We start from the raw sequence: 16830 nt of genomic DNA on the forward strand, positions 1-16830 counted from the left end.
TTTCACCACAATCAATTACCTATTGTAGTAGCTGTTGTTTTGATTACGTACCCCCTAGTCTATTTGCATTTTTCGTTGGGAAGTTGAACTTCCAAAGGAGGTGATGTTGCAGCCTATTCATTTGTATTCCAAATTAAATAACATCCCTGCTTCTTTAGTTCTTTTTGTACATTAAACTGGTGGCGAACAAGGTTATGGTATAGTCATAATCAGTGTGGTGGTCAAGAGGGCGAAGTGCACAAATATTCGCTTTTAGGACTGCTATTTAAAGCATACCCGAAATTTTGCTCAAGTGTTTAAAATTTAGTCATCCGTCTGTCACAAATCTCTTTTAAGAACAGAAGTGCGTATAAAACTAGATAAGTCTAATGGATTCAGCACTAATTTGCTGATTGAAGCATCAGTAAAAGACAAAGGGAAAAAAGGATGGAAAAACTCAATGCTCCTTCATCACGAGCTCAACAAAGCTCCATCTTTGCAATTCGCATCAGGAAAATCCCCTATCTTGTTTCCCTTATGATTCGTGTTGGTATCACATGATTTGCAGCTCCAAAGAGAAAATTACCGAGGCAAGTATCGGAATATCCTGGAGAGTTTGGTGTACGTGGCTTACCCTATTTCGTCTGTCTACAGCTAAAGTGGAGAGCAATGATACAATAATGAAGATGGAGATTTTCTTCTCCCAAGTTGGTGAAGACACCAAATGTCTACTACTATTACTACTACTACTACTACTACTTAAAATGGTGCCTCCTTATACGATTTGATTGGCTATGGAACTATCAGAAATCTTCTACCCACAAGGGTTAGGGCTGCCATGTGAGTATCAAGCCAAAGTTTTGAGCTTTTTGCTGCTATTAAAATATTTCTGTCCACGTCATTGGGTCTAATTTATGTTCTGGGAATTTCAATTAATATATGTTTCGGGAATTTATGTTGTTGTGATATTAATATTGTGTTCCTTTTTGTCCTTTTGTCTTTTTATTTTTTTGGGCCGAGGGTCTTTCGAAAATAGTCTCTTCAAAAATAGTCTATCTACTCCTTCGGGTAGGGATAAGGTCTGCGTACACATTATCCTCCCAGACCCTATTAGTGTGATTTTACTGGGTTGTTGTTGTTGTTGTTGTTGTTGCTGTATGTTCCGGGAATTTAGTTACAAGTGAAAAACCAGGGAGAAGAAGGTTAGATTTTTTCTTGGTCCGATGTTAAACATTATTTTGTCTCCGCTAAGACCAATGATTTGGAAAAAGAAATTGCAAACTTAAAGGACTTGTAATGTTCAGTAACAAATTTGAAGGACTAAAATAGTCCAACCCATAAACTTATGGGACCATTTGAGCCATTCTTTATTCTAGCTCTAGACATGTAGGTTGATGAATAATTATGATATTTAGGTACGTAACCCATCCTTAATTTGACGTAAAACATAGCATTATTTAGTATTGGAATGAATTGGACCAATAGAGCTAGCAAATACAAATGATTAATTATGCAGATGGCAATTGATCAGGCCTTACTTAGATTATGTAGTAGTTGACTGTTCTTTCACTGATAAATGTTCATTTGATTGATACTAATATAGTTTTGCTGTGTTGTAGTACTGTAATATTCATCTTCCTGGGGACCTTCTATTTAGCTGGGATGTCTCACGCCTTTACAAGAGCTGACATACAGAACTCACCCTCCCCCACCCACCTCCCGCCAACTACAAAGAATAGTTGGAATATTATAATACATGCCATAAACAAAGCAGTAACGGGCATGACCCAGCTATAATGAAGCTCTATTGTAGATAAAGGAAGACCCTAGCTCCTAGTTTAAGTCTTTGAACTTTGGAACTTATGAACTTACATGTCAGAACCTTAGAATAATCATTTCTTTTTTGTCCTCCTAGGAAAGTCAACTGACTCTGTCCCTTGAGGAGTTAGAGAAATGTGCAGCACTCTTTTGTTTATTCAAAGATTTTTCTTTTGTTATTCTCCATAAACAAGCCTTATTTCATTTATTATCAACTGTAAACATCTGTTTACTCTCTAGGTATGTCTCTTTAATTTACGTTATCTATATAAAGAAATCAAGAATGCTTTTATTCATAAAAAAAATGAATGATGTATTTCCTTACCTCATCTATGTTACGGTCTAAATTTAGCTGTTCAAGCAAGCAAGAATATTTTATGTTAGACATGCACGGTGCACCCCTCTTTGTTTTCTCCCTATAAATACAGCTTTGGAGCGGAAAATATTTTACACCAAAAATGGCTCAGTTGGTTGGTTCAGATGAAATAGAGTCATTTAGAATGGATCTCGCAGAGATTGGAAGAAGCTTGAGATCATCATTTAGGGGCCAGTCTTCGAGTTTCAGGAGCAATTCAGCCTTGAGTGCTTCTCAGAAGGACGACGCTGTAGATGAGGAGAACATGTTGGCCTGGGCAGCAATTGAGAGACTGCCAACATTTGATAGGTTGAGATCATCTCTCTTTGAGGAAATCAATGGCAACGACGCCAATGTTAAGAGGAAAAGAGTAACTGATGTTACCAAGCTCGGAGCTCTAGAAAGGCATGTTTTCATTGAAAAGATGATTAAGCACATTGAACATGACAACCTTCAATTGTTGCACAAAATCAGAAAGAGAATTGACAAGTAAGATTTCTGTTACATAACTTGGCTGTAAAAGACATCGAAAGGTCATTGCTCTTGCTTTTGAATTGCCATCTTTTTGGTGATTGATAATGCTAATTTATGATCATCATTATTTGTATGTCTCATAGTTTGTCTTCTCATATTATCAAAGGTTTATCTGTTAGACTTAATTCAACGAACTGAAAATGTTTTTGACTCTTGTAGAGTTGGTGTAGAATTGCCTACAGTGGAAGTGAGATATAAAAATTTAACCATTGAAGCAGAATGTGAGCTAGTTCATGGAAAGCCTCTCCCTACACTTTGGAATTCTCTCAAAAGCATAACGATGGTAAGTTTTTTCCATTTGATTGAGCACCATTTATATTTTCATCAATTTGATCTCTTACATGTGTGCTAGTTCAAACTAAAGTAGCAGCTGTTTAATGCTGGATTTAAAAATTGATAATCAGGAGGCATTTATTAGGACTTCGACTAGGAGAAGACGTGATTAATTGAACCATTATTAGCTGGAAATAGTTGAATCTTTCTTGTGCTAATATATCCAGTTCGATATTCGGGTTATCTAATTTTAATAGTATTTTCCATTAGGTCATTTTACCTATATGTGACAACAATAAGTTATTTTTCTGATGCATTGCAACCAATTCTGTTAGAAAAAGTAAGAGAGAATTGATGAGCATCTTCATAGTGATCCTGGTTTCAGAGCTCAAATGTTAAATGTATAGCATAAGGTGCAAGCTCCAGCATTAGGTTATTCTATTTTGCTACTTGTGATTCTACAGGTTTCTAAATCTAGTGATTTAATTTGTTCAACAGAACCTTGCTAGGCTTCCAGGTCTACAGTCAGAACTGGCCAAGATTAAAATCCTTAATGATGTCAGTGGTGTAATAAAACCTGGACGGTATGTCGCCGAAGCTCCTCCATCGCATATGCTCACTTTAAATAGTTATGCCAATGTAATTCACTATAAGTACGCCAACAACTTGGATTTCTAGTTTCCGACTTGCAGGAGACAGACCTTTTTCTGGTCATTGTTTTTACACTGTCAGTGATTCTCATCTCGTATCTGGTGCAGTTAGTGTCTCATCAATCCTCGCTCGTTGATTGAACAAGAATAACAACAGCAGAATCTGTGTTGGTTGTATTAAGCTCAGTTTTTGGTGAAAATGCTTGTGAACTAGTCATCCTTGTTTTTATTTGTTGTTTGATATTTTACATAGCCCTATTCAGTAATGGCCATGTTTTGACAGCACGTAAGAGAACCAGTTATGTGAACCAAAAAAGCATTCGGCCTCTCAATCATGTATTTACCTTGGGAACATAATGTGCATTGTGTACGCAGTACAAACCTCCAGACACTGGAACCGTTTGGTTGATTAATGTTCTCAATCAATTTGATAGTTGCAACTGAGAGATGAATAATATACTTGTCGCATAGTATTGTTCTGAAGAAAATTAGTTGACTAGCATTAATGCAAGTGATTAGTTAGTGATTACATTATCATATGCATAAACTTGCAAGAGGTTCTTTTGAAGTACATTTGTTGTGAAGTGGTTTTTATTTGGGTCAAGTGTCAGAACTGGTCTTGCATTCACGATAATCTTGTGATGTGAAGCTTGGTGCAGCTTACTTTTTATTGCTAATTTCAGTCTACCTTTTAGTAGTTTCTCCCTCCAGCATGTTCTGATATGGACAGTTAGTTCTTCATTTTGAAGTCATTGTTTTAAAATGTGAGTTCTTGAACCGGACACTTAGAATTTACTCAAGACATTTGCTATTTTTACAGAATGACTCTATTGCTTGGACCTCCTGGATGCGGCAAAACATCACTACTGAAAGCACTTTCAGGAAACCTGGACAAATCTCTAAAGGTCTCTTCAAGTTGTTTTGCTCTTAATGTCAGAAAAGATTAAAGTTGTTTTTGTTTTAATGTCGGCAAGAGAAAAATATAGGAATACTTTCTTAAAATAACCCGTCAGCTGATATGAAGCAACTACTTTGATCTACAACATACTGGATGTGAATTAATAGGTCTTCTTTTGTAGGAATTGTTTTATTAGTGGGTTGCTCTAGTGGTAAGCACCCTCCACTTCCAACCAAGAGGTTGTGAGTTCGAGTCACCCCAAGAGCAAGGTGGGGAGTTCTTGGAGGGAGAGAGCCGAGGGTCTATCGGAAACAGCCTCTCTACCCCAGGGTAGAGGTAAGGTCTGCGTACACACTACCCTCCCCATACCCCACTAGTGGGATTATACTGGGTTGTTGTTGTTGTTGTCGTCTTAGCCACTTTTAGTTCCTTTATATCTTTAAGATCTCAGCTAGGGAACACTTAATTGCTATCTTTCTCCCATTTCACCAAGAGAGCAGAAGCTTTATTGACTTCACCAACCCCTCCTCCAAGAAGAAACTATTGAGCAATTGCACTAATTTTTGCACCTTCACTTGAACAAGAGTGATGTTGAATTCATGGTATGGATGGAGTTCAGAATATATGGAGCTAATGTCGATCTTTTGTGTCTGCTTCTGGCCATGTCTAACAGGTTTCTGGGGAGATTTCTTACAATGGTTATAAATTGGAAGAGTTTGTCCCACAGAAAACTTCTGCATATGTAAGCCAAAATGATCTACACATCCCTGAAATGACTGTTAGAGAAACACTAGATTATTCATCTCGTTTTCAAGGAGTAGGAAGCAGAGCAGGTATGCCTTTCTGCACATAAAAGATAAACTGTAGAGATGAATGTTCCAGCACTGTTTCTAAAGCTATGCCTTTCCTTTTGAAGAGATTATGACTGACCTAAGCAGAAGGGAGAAAGAAGCAGGAGTTGTTCCTGATCCAGATATAGACACTTACATGAAGGTAGTTTTAACATCAAGTTGTTTTCATTTCATCTTTGTTGAGCTATAAGGATTGCTTGATGTATCTATCGGACAAGATTATACCATTTTTATCACAGTGTGCTTCCTGCTTCTTTGTTCAAGTAAAATGCCTGGAAATCATTTTTGCATTCCTCTGCAATCAATGTTGTAATTGATTTTAACCTTCTAAATCAAATTTCATCATATAGGCGATATCTATTGAAGGACAAAAGAAAAACCTTCAGACGGATTATATTCTGAAGGTAACTTTATTGAAGTACCCTCTTTCTTAATCCTTTGTTAGCAATCGGAATAGAAGTTAATGATTGCCATATTCTTGTCACTGTGTTCAGATTCTTGGACTTGATATTTGTGCTGACACATTGGTTGGTGATGCCATGAGAAGAGGTATCTCGGGTGGTCAAAAGAAAAGACTGACAACAGGTAATTTTAAACCACGATCTGCTTTGTAACAATGCTGTCAGTTTGTATTTCCATTAAGTAGGCTAATGTACTTGATACCATTTGCAAAACAAGTATAAAGGAACCAACTATTTGTGTGACTTAGGCGAGCTGATTGTTGGCCCCATAAAAGCATTGTTTATGGATGAAATATCGAATGGCTTAGATAGCTCGACTACATACCAGATTGTTGCTTGCCTTCAGCAGCTGGCACATATTACAGATGCAACTATACTTGTGTCGCTTCTTCAACCAGCACCAGAGACCTTTGATCTGTTTGATGATATAATCCTGATGGCTGAAGGAAAAATTCTTTACCATGGGCCAAGAAATTCTGCTTTAGAATTTTTTGAAAGCTGTGGGTTCAAATGTCCTGAAAGGAAAGGGGTGGCTGACTTCCTCCAGGAGGCAAGTCCATAGCAGCTGTTGTTAAATGGTCCTTATATTTTTCTCTGTCAATTAGAAGCTCACCAAATCTGTTCATTGTTTTCAGGTTACATCGAAAAAAGATCAAGCACAGTACTGGCATGGAACTAAAGAAACGTATAAATTTGTGTCAGTTGATATGTTATCCAGAAAATTTAAGGAATCTCCTTACAGGAAAAAGCTGAATGAAGAACTTTCTGTTCCATATGATAACTCCAGGAGTCATAGAAACTCTATAACCTTTCGTGACTATTCACTTCCTAAGTGGGAACTCTTTCGAGCTTGTATGTCAAGAGAATTCCTTCTCATGAAAAGGAATTCTTTCATCTACATATTCAAAACTGTTCAGGTAAGTGATCTGTCTTGTCTTTTTATGATGGTACTCCAAGTTACAAATATTCTCTACTCATTCGCTTTATCCTAAGCAAAGATAGAAGTCACATTTTCCTTCTTTAGATTTATCACAACTTATTGCAATCTATGCTTCTACTATGCAGCTCGCCATTATTGCATCCATCACTATGACTGTATTTTTGAGAACTCGGATGGATACTGATCTTGTACATGCAAATTATTATTTGGGAGCTCTGTTTTATGCTCTCATCATTCTTCTTGTGGATGGATTCCCTGAGCTGTCCATGACAATAACAAGACTTGCAGTTTTCTATAAACAGAGCGAGTTATGCTTTTACCCAGCATGGGCATATACAATTCCTGCTACTATTCTCAAGATTCCTCTTTCTCTATTAGAATCTGTCATTTGGGCATCTATGACCTATTATGTCATTGGTTTCAGCCCTGAGGCTGGAAGGTGAGTGCTACATGTAAATATCTTCTACTTTCTTGCTTCTATTCCTTCTACTAAATTTGTTTTGTTAGTTATATCACTATCTCCAGTAGGCTTCCGCTCAGCAGCTTGCACTTCGCTAATTCCAGTTGTATTTAAGGAATGATTTGAATAATTTCATGCATTTTCGTGACTATTCTGTCACTTACAGGTTCTTCCGGCAATTGCTTCTATTATTTGCCGTGCACATGACATCAATCTCCATGTTCCGTTTCTTGGCATCTGTCTGCCGGACTATTGTTGCTTCTACAGCTGCTGGTGGTTTATCAATCTTATTTGTCTTATGTTTCAGCGGATTCATAATACCAAGACGTAAGCATTCCTATTTCTTTGTTCTTCATTTTGATATGATGCTCATGTGAGGGTGAGTAGCAGAACTAAACTACCGGTTATTTGACAACAGCCTCAATGCCCATTTGGCTGAAATGGGGATTCTGGATTTCTCCGCTGACATATGGTGAGATAGGTCTTGCTGTAAATGAATTTCTTGCGCCAAGATGGCAAAAGGTGAGAGTCAATAGCTCAAATATTTTCTCTCTAATTATGCAATACTGAAAAGTATTCTCTAAGGCATATGTATAAGAAAATGAAAACAATATTGGTGGTTGTTTTTTCATCTTCTGTCCTGAAATCACGCTCCGAAAAAAGAAGAGATCATCCGTTTAAGATAATGATATAAGTGTTGTAGTTTGTCAGTTCTTTTTTGTTACTAAAAGACTGAAATTGTCTAGGGAAGGTTCTAGAAGTTCAATGACAGATATTCATGTCGGTAGTTATTTAGCCCAAATCTGTAACATGCAAAGCATAAATTGTCTCTTTGATTCCAGAAACACTTGAATAAGCAATGTTCATCATATACATAACGAATCACATCTTATAAAGCATTAGTACTTTTTTCCTTGACGAGAAACAGTAATCTAAAGGCTACCTTGGACTCAAGTGCTTAATGTTCTTTTGTATTCCTGCTATAACAATCCATTCAAGCCCTTCATAGGCACTCAGTAGCAATAACTGATTTTTCTCTCCAACTAGGGTACAACAGTTTCAACTATAGCTAACCTATAAAATGTGCCATAAAATTCTGCATGATGAGAATTACTCCAAATTGATAGCTTAGCAGTCTCATTAGATGTTTACCTCATTGATACATACATGTATTAACTTGAACCAATAGCTTTATCTGTCTTATCGCAGATTTTAAATTTAGTTGTCCATATCATATTCAATACTCAGTTCACATGCTTCATATTTAAACAGACGCTACCAACAAACACAAGTATAGGGAATGAAGTCCTTGAAAGCCGTGGGTTAAACTTTGATGGATATTTTTACTGGATATCAGTTTGTGCTCTGTTTGGCTTTACAATACTATTCAACATCGGTTTCACCTTGGCCTTAACTTTCTTAAAAGGTACGTTCATCTTTTTTGTACTTCAAAGAATCTGCACAATACACTTTGTAGTTTACGTGCTGGTTTTCTTGAAAATGCGATGCAGCTCCTGGTTCTCGCGCCATTATATCAACGGATAAGTACTCCCAAATCGAAGGAAGTAGTGACTCTATTGATAAAGCTGATGCAGCAGAAAATTCCAAGGCCACAATGGATTCTCATGAAAGAGCAGGTTACCCTCTTATTCTATTGCACAAATAATTGGCTGAGAAATCTTGTTTCTTACCATCTTTCTCATCATTTTATAGTTGCTTCCTTGCTCTTCAAAAGATGGTTTCTTCTGTTGTTTTCCAGGAAGAATGGTTCTACCTTTTGAACCTCTATCACTCGTGTTTCAAGATGTTCAGTACTATGTTGACACTCCTGCGGTATCTTCTAAATCTATCTCATTTCGTATTTAGATCATTTTTGGATAACTAAGAGTTGTTGAAGCTGAGTTTCAGTGGCTGAGGTTGTGGTTTTATGTCCATGTCAGGCAATGACGGAGCTCGGTTTCACTCAAAAAAGACTCCAACTTCTTTCAGATATTACCGGCGCACTTAGACCTGGTATCCTTACAGCCCTTATGGGTGTCAGTGGTGCTGGAAAAACGACCCTCCTTGATGTTCTTGCTGGTAGAAAAACAACTGGTTATGTTGAAGGAGAAATAAAAGTTGGTGGGTATCCTAAAGTTCAAGAGACATTCGCTAGAGTTTCAGGTTACTGTGAGCAGACAGACATACATTCTCCTCAGATAACTGTAGAAGAATCAGTTATATTTTCTGCCTGGCTACGACTTCATCCTCAGATTGACTCCAAAACGAAATATGTACGAACTAATTAACATAGAGTTTGAATTACTATTTCTTTCATGAACACTACTCTTTCTGGCTATATCTATATTTGAACTGCTTTGGCGCATCTCCAGGAGTTTGTGAAAGAAGTCATTGAGACCATTGAGCTAGATGGAATAAAAGGCATGCTGGTTGGCATGCCGGGTGTTAGTGGGCTTTCAACTGAACAACGTAAACGGCTTACAATTGCTGTGGAGCTTGTTGCAAATCCCTCAATTATCTTCATGGATGAACCCACAACAGGGTTGGATGCAAGATCAGCTGCAATTGTCATGCGCGCTGTGAAAAATGTTGCTGATACAGGAAGAACAATAGTTTGCACCATCCACCAACCAAGCATTGACATATTTGAAGCATTTGATGAGGTAAGATGCATGTAAGGAGTAAATACTTAGTAATGCAGATTGAAGTGGAGTTTGAATGACTTTCCAGTATGCAAACACTGTGATTGCATTTAATGGTGCATGTACTTAATGGTCCATGGTTGGGTGGAGAATACTTTCCAATTTGTGCACTGAGAACAATCAACAAATGCCTGCTTGAACATGCAATTTCAAGGTTTTAAGGTCGATTATATATTCATAGGCTTCAGTCAGATTACTCACAGAACCTAATGTCATGTTGCGTGATATATAAGTAGCATTTTAGAATTCTTGGTTAGTATTTCTCAATTTATGTGTATCAGTGCCTGGGGAAGTTGTCCTGGAAGCCATTTAAACGGTGACTTATGAGACCTTCCGAATTACTATTTAATAATATCTAGTTCCTTACAAATGAATAGAAGAAGTGTCGTCACATGAAGGCTAAGTCATTTATCTCTGTTGTTTCCCACATTTAAGGATGATTAAACATAGACCTTACAGTATGTCTCTTGATTTCTTCTTCACGTTGCCGTGAAACTTGCAACCTCCATTTGTAGTAAAAGCAATGACATCTACTTAGAAATAGGATGATTAAACATAGACTTTACAATATTCTTTTTTTTTATAAGCGTGGTGCTATGGCCAACTTGCACGCATCTCGACTAATTCCATGGTATACTTGCTACCTCCCACCAGTAACATGTACCAGGTAACTCTGTTCACCAAGGCTTGGACAAATGAGAAGAAATCACCTAGTGTTTTTGCCTCTGCTGGTATTTGAACTGAGACCTCATGGTTCTCAACCCACTTTATTGACCACGAAGTCACGCTCTTGGGTGCTAGAAGTTACACTATGTATCTTGATTTCTCCTTCAAATTGCCGTGGAAATTTGCGATACATCTAATCAGAAATATCTTTCAGTTTGTGTAACTATGTATCCTTCATGGATATCATCAAAAAGTTATTTGTTTTAAATGTGCTCTTTTGCAGCTGATTCTATTGAAAACTGGTGGGCGCATGATCTACTGGGGACACCTCGGTCGAAATTCTTGTAAAATGATTGAATATTTTGAGGTGAACTAATTTCCCATTTTATTAATGTTGCAGCAAGCTAGTAATAAAAGCTTCTTTGCATAGTAGTTGACATTGCTGTTTGTTTTTCTCATTTGACAGGGTATCTCTTGTGTCCCAAAAATAAAGAACAACCACAACCCAGCAACATGGATGCTAGAGGTTACATCAACATCTAGCGAAGCTGATATTAGCATAGACTTTGCTGAAGTCTATAAAAATTCTGCTCTACACAAGTTAGTCATAGCTATTCACCTCATCTAGCATTAGTTCTATAATGTATCTTACACATTGTATCACCTAAAAGCACATTTTGCACATAACTAGTGCATGACTCCTCTTTGGTTTACACTTATTACAGAAATAACGAAGAGCTTGTAAAGAAGCTGAGTTTCCCACCAGCTGGTTCAAAAGATTTGCATTTCCCCACCCTGTTTTCACAGAATGGCTGGGGACAATTCAAGACTTGCTTTTGGAAACAATACTGGTCCTATTGGAGGAGTCCTTCATACAATTTAATGCGCTCTCTGCACATGCTTTTTGCTTCCCTTGTTTCTGGATTGCTCTTTTGGGATAAGGGAAAGAAACTGTAAGTCAAAATACTGTTAAACCAAAGCTTCAATTAACTTACCGACAACATGCTTCATTATACCGTGCGAATTAAAAACTTTATACATCCTCATATAAATTTCTTGGCCACTTCTAAGTAACATATTTATCCCAAAAGTGATGCTTAAAGTGGTTGTCATGACACAGTTGAAAACGGAATTAGGTCGTCTGATCCAATATTTTCCGCTCAGATATCCTTTCCTGTACAGTTTGTTAACATTCAACATTTTGGCTTAATTTTATCTTTGTTGACATCACCCACACAGCTAAAACCGAACTCTGGAGTTTCATTTTTGGTTTGTGAAGGTTGATGCAGAACTGAAGTTCTGTTTAAATGATGTGACTATCTCTCTCCCATGATAATGGACTTGGTTACATCAACTAAAATAGAGTCACTTTATATATACATGTACATTGCATATATATGTATATAGACACACACACGTATATATGTTATCTTATACTTAAGCAGCTTGATTATTTTTCTTAGACTGTTCTTTTGTTTCTCTTCCTCTTTTTTGACAGAGATAACCAGCAGAGCGTCTTCAGTGTATTTGGTGCTATGTTCACTGCAGTAATCTTCTGTGGCATAAATAATTCATCTTCTGTTTTACCATATGTGACCACAGAGCGATCAGTCCTATACCGGGAAAGATTTGCTGGGATGTATGCATCATGGGCTTATGCATTAGCACAGGTATATATAAGGATTACAAAATTGGCATGTTGACTACTTGAAGTTACTGGGGATTCAGTAATGCCAAATCTTACACTTGTCTTCAACAGTTCACTGCTTCATATTTGAGTTGAGTACCATGATTTTGTAGGTGGCAATTGAAATTCCATATCTTTTAGCTCAAGCGCTTGCATTTACTGTCATAACATATCCGATGATTGGATATTATTGGTCGGCCTATAAGGTTTTCTGGTACTTCTATTCGATGTTTTGCACATTGTTGTACTTCACGTACTTGGGAATGATGCTTGTTTCAATGACGCCAAGCTTTCCAGTAGCTGCAATTCTTCAATCATCCTTTTACACAATGTTCAACCTCTTTGCTGGCTTCTTGATGCCAAAGGCCGTAAGTGGTTCAGAATTTAAGCCACTTTGAATGTAAAAATCAATGATAATTTTGTAATTACCTCAGTCAGTGTGTGACATTTCAATTTTTGTTTCTTTTCCCTACATTGCAGCAAATTCCCAAATGGTGGATCTGGTTCTATTATCTAACACCTACATCTTGGACGCTGAATGGGATGCTTACTTCACAATATGGAGATATAGAAAAAGAAATTACCGTGTTTCAAGAAAAGAAAACAGTAGCAGCCTTTCTTGGGGACTATTTTGGTTTTCACCACAATCAATTACCTATTGTAGCATTTGTTTTGATTGCATACCCCCTAGTTTTTGCTAGTCTATTTGCATTTTTCATTGGGAAGTTGAACTTCCAGAGGAGGTGATATTGCAACTTATTCATTGTATGTTTCAAATTAAATAGTTTCCATGTTACTTTTGTACATTAGACTGGGGGAAAATAAGGTTATGGTATATTCATAATACCAGGGAGAGAAGTATGGGATCTGATAAGATGCATGAATTTCTAATCTGTCTTTTCTAAGAGTAGATGAGAGTTTAAAGATTATATTAAAACGGTAAAAACTTAAGTGTTTGAAGCAATTCCATTCACAGATATTCAGAAATTGTGGTACTGTCAAATTACCTCAAGTTGAGAAGGTAAAGGCATTCTTGGTAGGAAGTAGAAGCATTCAAACCGCAACAAAGATTTTATCATTACCGTTAATAGTAAAAATACAGTTACACTACCATTAAATGCTAAGCATAAGCATCTAGATATCATACATGTATGCACTTACGTGAGTTGGGACAAATAAGGTCCAACCCCATATCAATTAATAGCCTGAAAATGAATCTGTAGCCTACGAACAATTATTTACAATCATCTCAACAGCTGAATTGCTCAGATAAATTACTGGGGAATAAAGTTCTTAACAAATTGCACAAAATCGAGCTATGAGCAAAATAACTTAGTGCTTTCACAAATAAGATAATGGACGAGACAGATGATGGATTGCGTAGAGGTGTTCAAACACGCAGCGGAAGACAATAACAATCCTAGGTAGAACTTTTCGTCTTTAAAATTTATTTACATGTCAAAGATAGGATCTAAGACGTACCTGGTGAAGAGAGTATCATTTTAGAGTTTTCTTCGATAGTGCGAAGACTCTATGCGTATCCACACCGAGACTGATCCTTGCTATCAACTTTTTGATAAATGAAACCCGCGAACAAATTGAACGAATTATTGTGCTAAAGTTCTTTTCAAAAACTTTAGCTCATAGGTGAAAGACCAAGAAACTAAATTTTCTTGTCCAAGAGTATTTCTTGACTCTTTCAATATCTGTGGCAAACCTATTATATGTTGTAGTTCATTTCTTTCCTTCTTTTTTTTGCCTTCTTCATATATGTACTGATATATATATATATATATATACTATCTTGGAAAAAGCTGCCTTAGTAACCCTTTTTCCAGTGCTTTGAAGAAAAGTTAGAGGCGGCCACTTTTTGCAAGTCTAATACCAAACGTAAATTTACAATTGAAATTGGAATTCCATTAAGTTAAGGACAAAACTCACCAACCGTGCATGCCAATTCTATAATTAGAATTTTTCATAATATTCTAATGGAAAGATACAATTCTATTCCATATTGGTGGCTGCGGAGAATCGTGGACTTTCCATGAAGTCCAATTCAAAACATTGGAATTTTCCTATAGAAAACAAGAAAACAAGTTTGAGTTGTCGACGTCCTTTTATGGACTTTCACGTTACTTCTTCAATTCAAACTTGGATTCTAATTTAGAAATCTTTTACTATTATAAAATTCAAATCTCATCTAATGAGTTGAATTTGACGAACTCTTTAGGAATTCAATTCCTAATTGAATTTCACAATCAAGTCATTAATAGCGTGTGTGTATATATATATATATATATATATATATATATATATACACACACTATCCCTTATATAAATAACTATTAATTATATATATATATATATATATATATCACATACATATTTTAATCAAGAGGTATAATTTAAATTTCCTTTCCAAATAGAAAACTTCAACTTGTCCACAATATTAATTATATCCTCCGTACTAGCAAAGAATATAATAATTTTTTATTTGGACTAAAAATTAAATTTATTTGATTAATTAAATTCTTTAATTTAATTATCAAATAATAAAATAATTAATCATTTAGTAAAGATCAGAACACTCGTTAGTGTGCGATCCCATAGATTAAATACTAAGCCGGTAGTAAATTGTTCATCAATATACTAATCAAGGGTGGTGTCTAGAAACACTCCTTAACGACTGGATAACATGAAGTATACAATTTACTTTCATGAACCCGTAGAAGAATAATGCATTAATTCCTTCTGTTCTTATAGCTCTGAGTCACCCTAGGATATGGTTTAACTGTCAAATCCTAATAGGCGACCAACTATGTGTTCATGTCAAAAAATAATCGATCATTGAATGACCTAAGAAACTCTTTTCTACTTTCATTCAATCGCCCTGACCAAGGTCTTAATTTTGTCGGTTATAATTCATTACAACATGGAGCTTAAACTCATTACCAAGAGTTGACAGATTCCATCTTGATCAATTACTAATTCTACAAGTATTTAATCATACCCAATATCCTTTCAATTATCGCCCTAGGGCCATATGTGTCTAGTATCAAAACACAATAAATAACTTGTCAATTACTATGATGATATTAGGTCAAAGGAAACTCTTACATCACATTCTTCAAGAGAATATCTTATTGACACTTTATGGTAATTCTAACCATTAGGAATTATCCAATGAATCGGTCCAATGATCATATCTCTATATGCATCATCTATTTATGTGATTCAGTTAATGAGATCAACTAATCTTATCCCATAAAGACGATCACATAAATATTGATTTAACCGAATTACTAATGTCCAAATCAATAATCCTACGATCAAGAACAAAATTTAGATTAAGTTGTAAGAGACTTTACTATCATTATTATGATCTCCATCATGATGACAACTCTCAAAATTTAATCAAGGACCTTATTAAATTAATCAAGCAATTAATAATAACTATGATAAACGAATATCAAATGCCATATATTTTTATATCAAATAACATACACAAAAATATGTTCAAATCATCAAATATGAGATTGGATCTAGGGCATATCTAATATATCCCTAACAATCCCCCACTTGCTCTAGAGCTAATCGCTCTTGTACTTCATTCCCAATTCCCACTTGTGCTTGTTAAACTCTTTTGCTCCAAGAACTTTAGTGAATGGGTCTGCATCATTTTTCTTTCCATTAACCTTTTGAATCTCGACGTCTCCACGTTCAATGATCTTTCTTATCAAGTGATACCTTCGCAGAACATGTTTGGATTTTTGGGGTGATCTTGGTTCTTTTGCTTGAGCAATGGCTCAAGTATTGTCACAAAATAATGGAACTGCACCTTCTATTGAAGGAACCATACCAAGTTCAGTTAAGAACTTTTTCATCTATACAACTTCCTTAGCAGCTTTACTAGCTGCTATAAATTCTGCTTTAGTCACTGAATCAGCTACTATAGTTTGTTTGGAACTTTTTCAACTCACTGCACCACCATTTGAGGTGAATACATAACCAGAAATAGATTTGCTATCATCTCTATCTGAAGAGAAGCTTGCATCGGTATAACCTTCAAGTTTTAACTTAGAATCTCCATAAATGAGGAATTGGTCTTTAGTCCTTCTTAAGTACTTAAGAATGGTCTTTACCACCTTCCAATGTTCCTCACCAGGATTTGCCTGATATCGGCTAGTCACTTCTAGTGCATAAGCCACATCAGGACGTGTACATGTCATGATATACATGATAGCTCCCACTGCACTAGCGTATGGGATCCTACTCACGCGTTCTCTCTCTTCAGGTATTTTAGGACAATCCTCCCTACTGAGAGTAATTCCAGTACCTATCGGTAGATAACCTCTTTTGGAATTATCCATATTATACCTCTTTAAGATGCTATCAATGTACAAGGACCGGGAAAGCCCAAGCAGCTTCCTAGATCTATCTCTATAGATCTTTATTACCAATATATAAGCTGCTTCTCCCAAGTCTTTCATGGAGAACTGTTCAGATAGTCAAATCTTGGTACTTTGCAATGCCGGTATATCATTTTCTATGAGCAA

At 36.2% G+C, this 16830-nt stretch overlaps 1 protein-coding gene and 1 long non-coding RNA gene across 3 annotated transcripts; one reads left to right on the forward strand and one right to left on the reverse strand.

The window, feature by feature from the left end:
- Window positions 1–328: 328 nt before the first annotated feature.
- On the forward strand, window positions 329–13078 carry LOC104090371 (pleiotropic drug resistance protein 3). The gene is made up of 24 exons (XM_009595442.4): window positions 329–2641; window positions 2846–2969; window positions 3458–3543; window positions 4430–4514; window positions 5181–5340; window positions 5424–5500; window positions 5709–5762; window positions 5853–5943; window positions 6068–6369; window positions 6455–6736; window positions 6885–7198; window positions 7386–7546; window positions 7638–7741; window positions 8492–8645; window positions 8731–8856; window positions 8979–9052; window positions 9160–9492; window positions 9592–9882; window positions 10871–10954; window positions 11054–11187; window positions 11313–11540; window positions 12086–12257; window positions 12388–12642; window positions 12755–13078. Exons 1-24 carry the CDS (start codon window positions 2256–2258, stop codon window positions 13019–13021), a joined length of 4344 nt encoding a protein of 1447 aa, XP_009593737.1. The 5' UTR covers window positions 329–2255; the 3' UTR covers window positions 13022–13078.
- LOC117275295 (uncharacterized) lies at window positions 11569–12794 on the reverse strand. 2 transcript variants are annotated; one of them, XR_011409185.1, is made up of 2 exons: window positions 12704–12794; window positions 11569–12626 (listed from the first exon to the last, which is right to left on the reverse strand). It is a non-coding gene; the product is annotated as an uncharacterized lncRNA (long non-coding RNA). The 2 variants fall into 2 exon arrangements; XR_004505451.2 differs by having other exon boundaries at window positions 11569–12623; window positions 12704–12793.
- Window positions 13079–16830: the final 3752 nt, after the last annotated feature.

This window comes from Nicotiana tomentosiformis, chromosome 1, assembly GCF_000390325.3.
Source record: "Nicotiana tomentosiformis chromosome 1, ASM39032v3, whole genome shotgun sequence".
Classification (NCBI taxonomy): Eukaryota; Viridiplantae; Streptophyta; class Magnoliopsida; order Solanales; family Solanaceae; genus Nicotiana; species Nicotiana tomentosiformis.

Coding starts and splice junctions, on each gene's coding strand:
- LOC104090371 (XM_009595442.4), top strand. CDS start 2,256: ATGGCTCAGTTGGTTGGTTCAGATGAAATAGAGTCATTTAGAATGGAT. Junction 12,258..12,387: donor GGGCTTATGCATTAGCACAG/GTATATATAAGG, acceptor ATGATTTTGTAG/GTGGCAATTGAAATTCCATA. Junction 12,643..12,754: donor GCTTCTTGATGCCAAAGGCC/GTAAGTGGTTCA, acceptor CCTACATTGCAG/CAAATTCCCAAATGGTGGAT.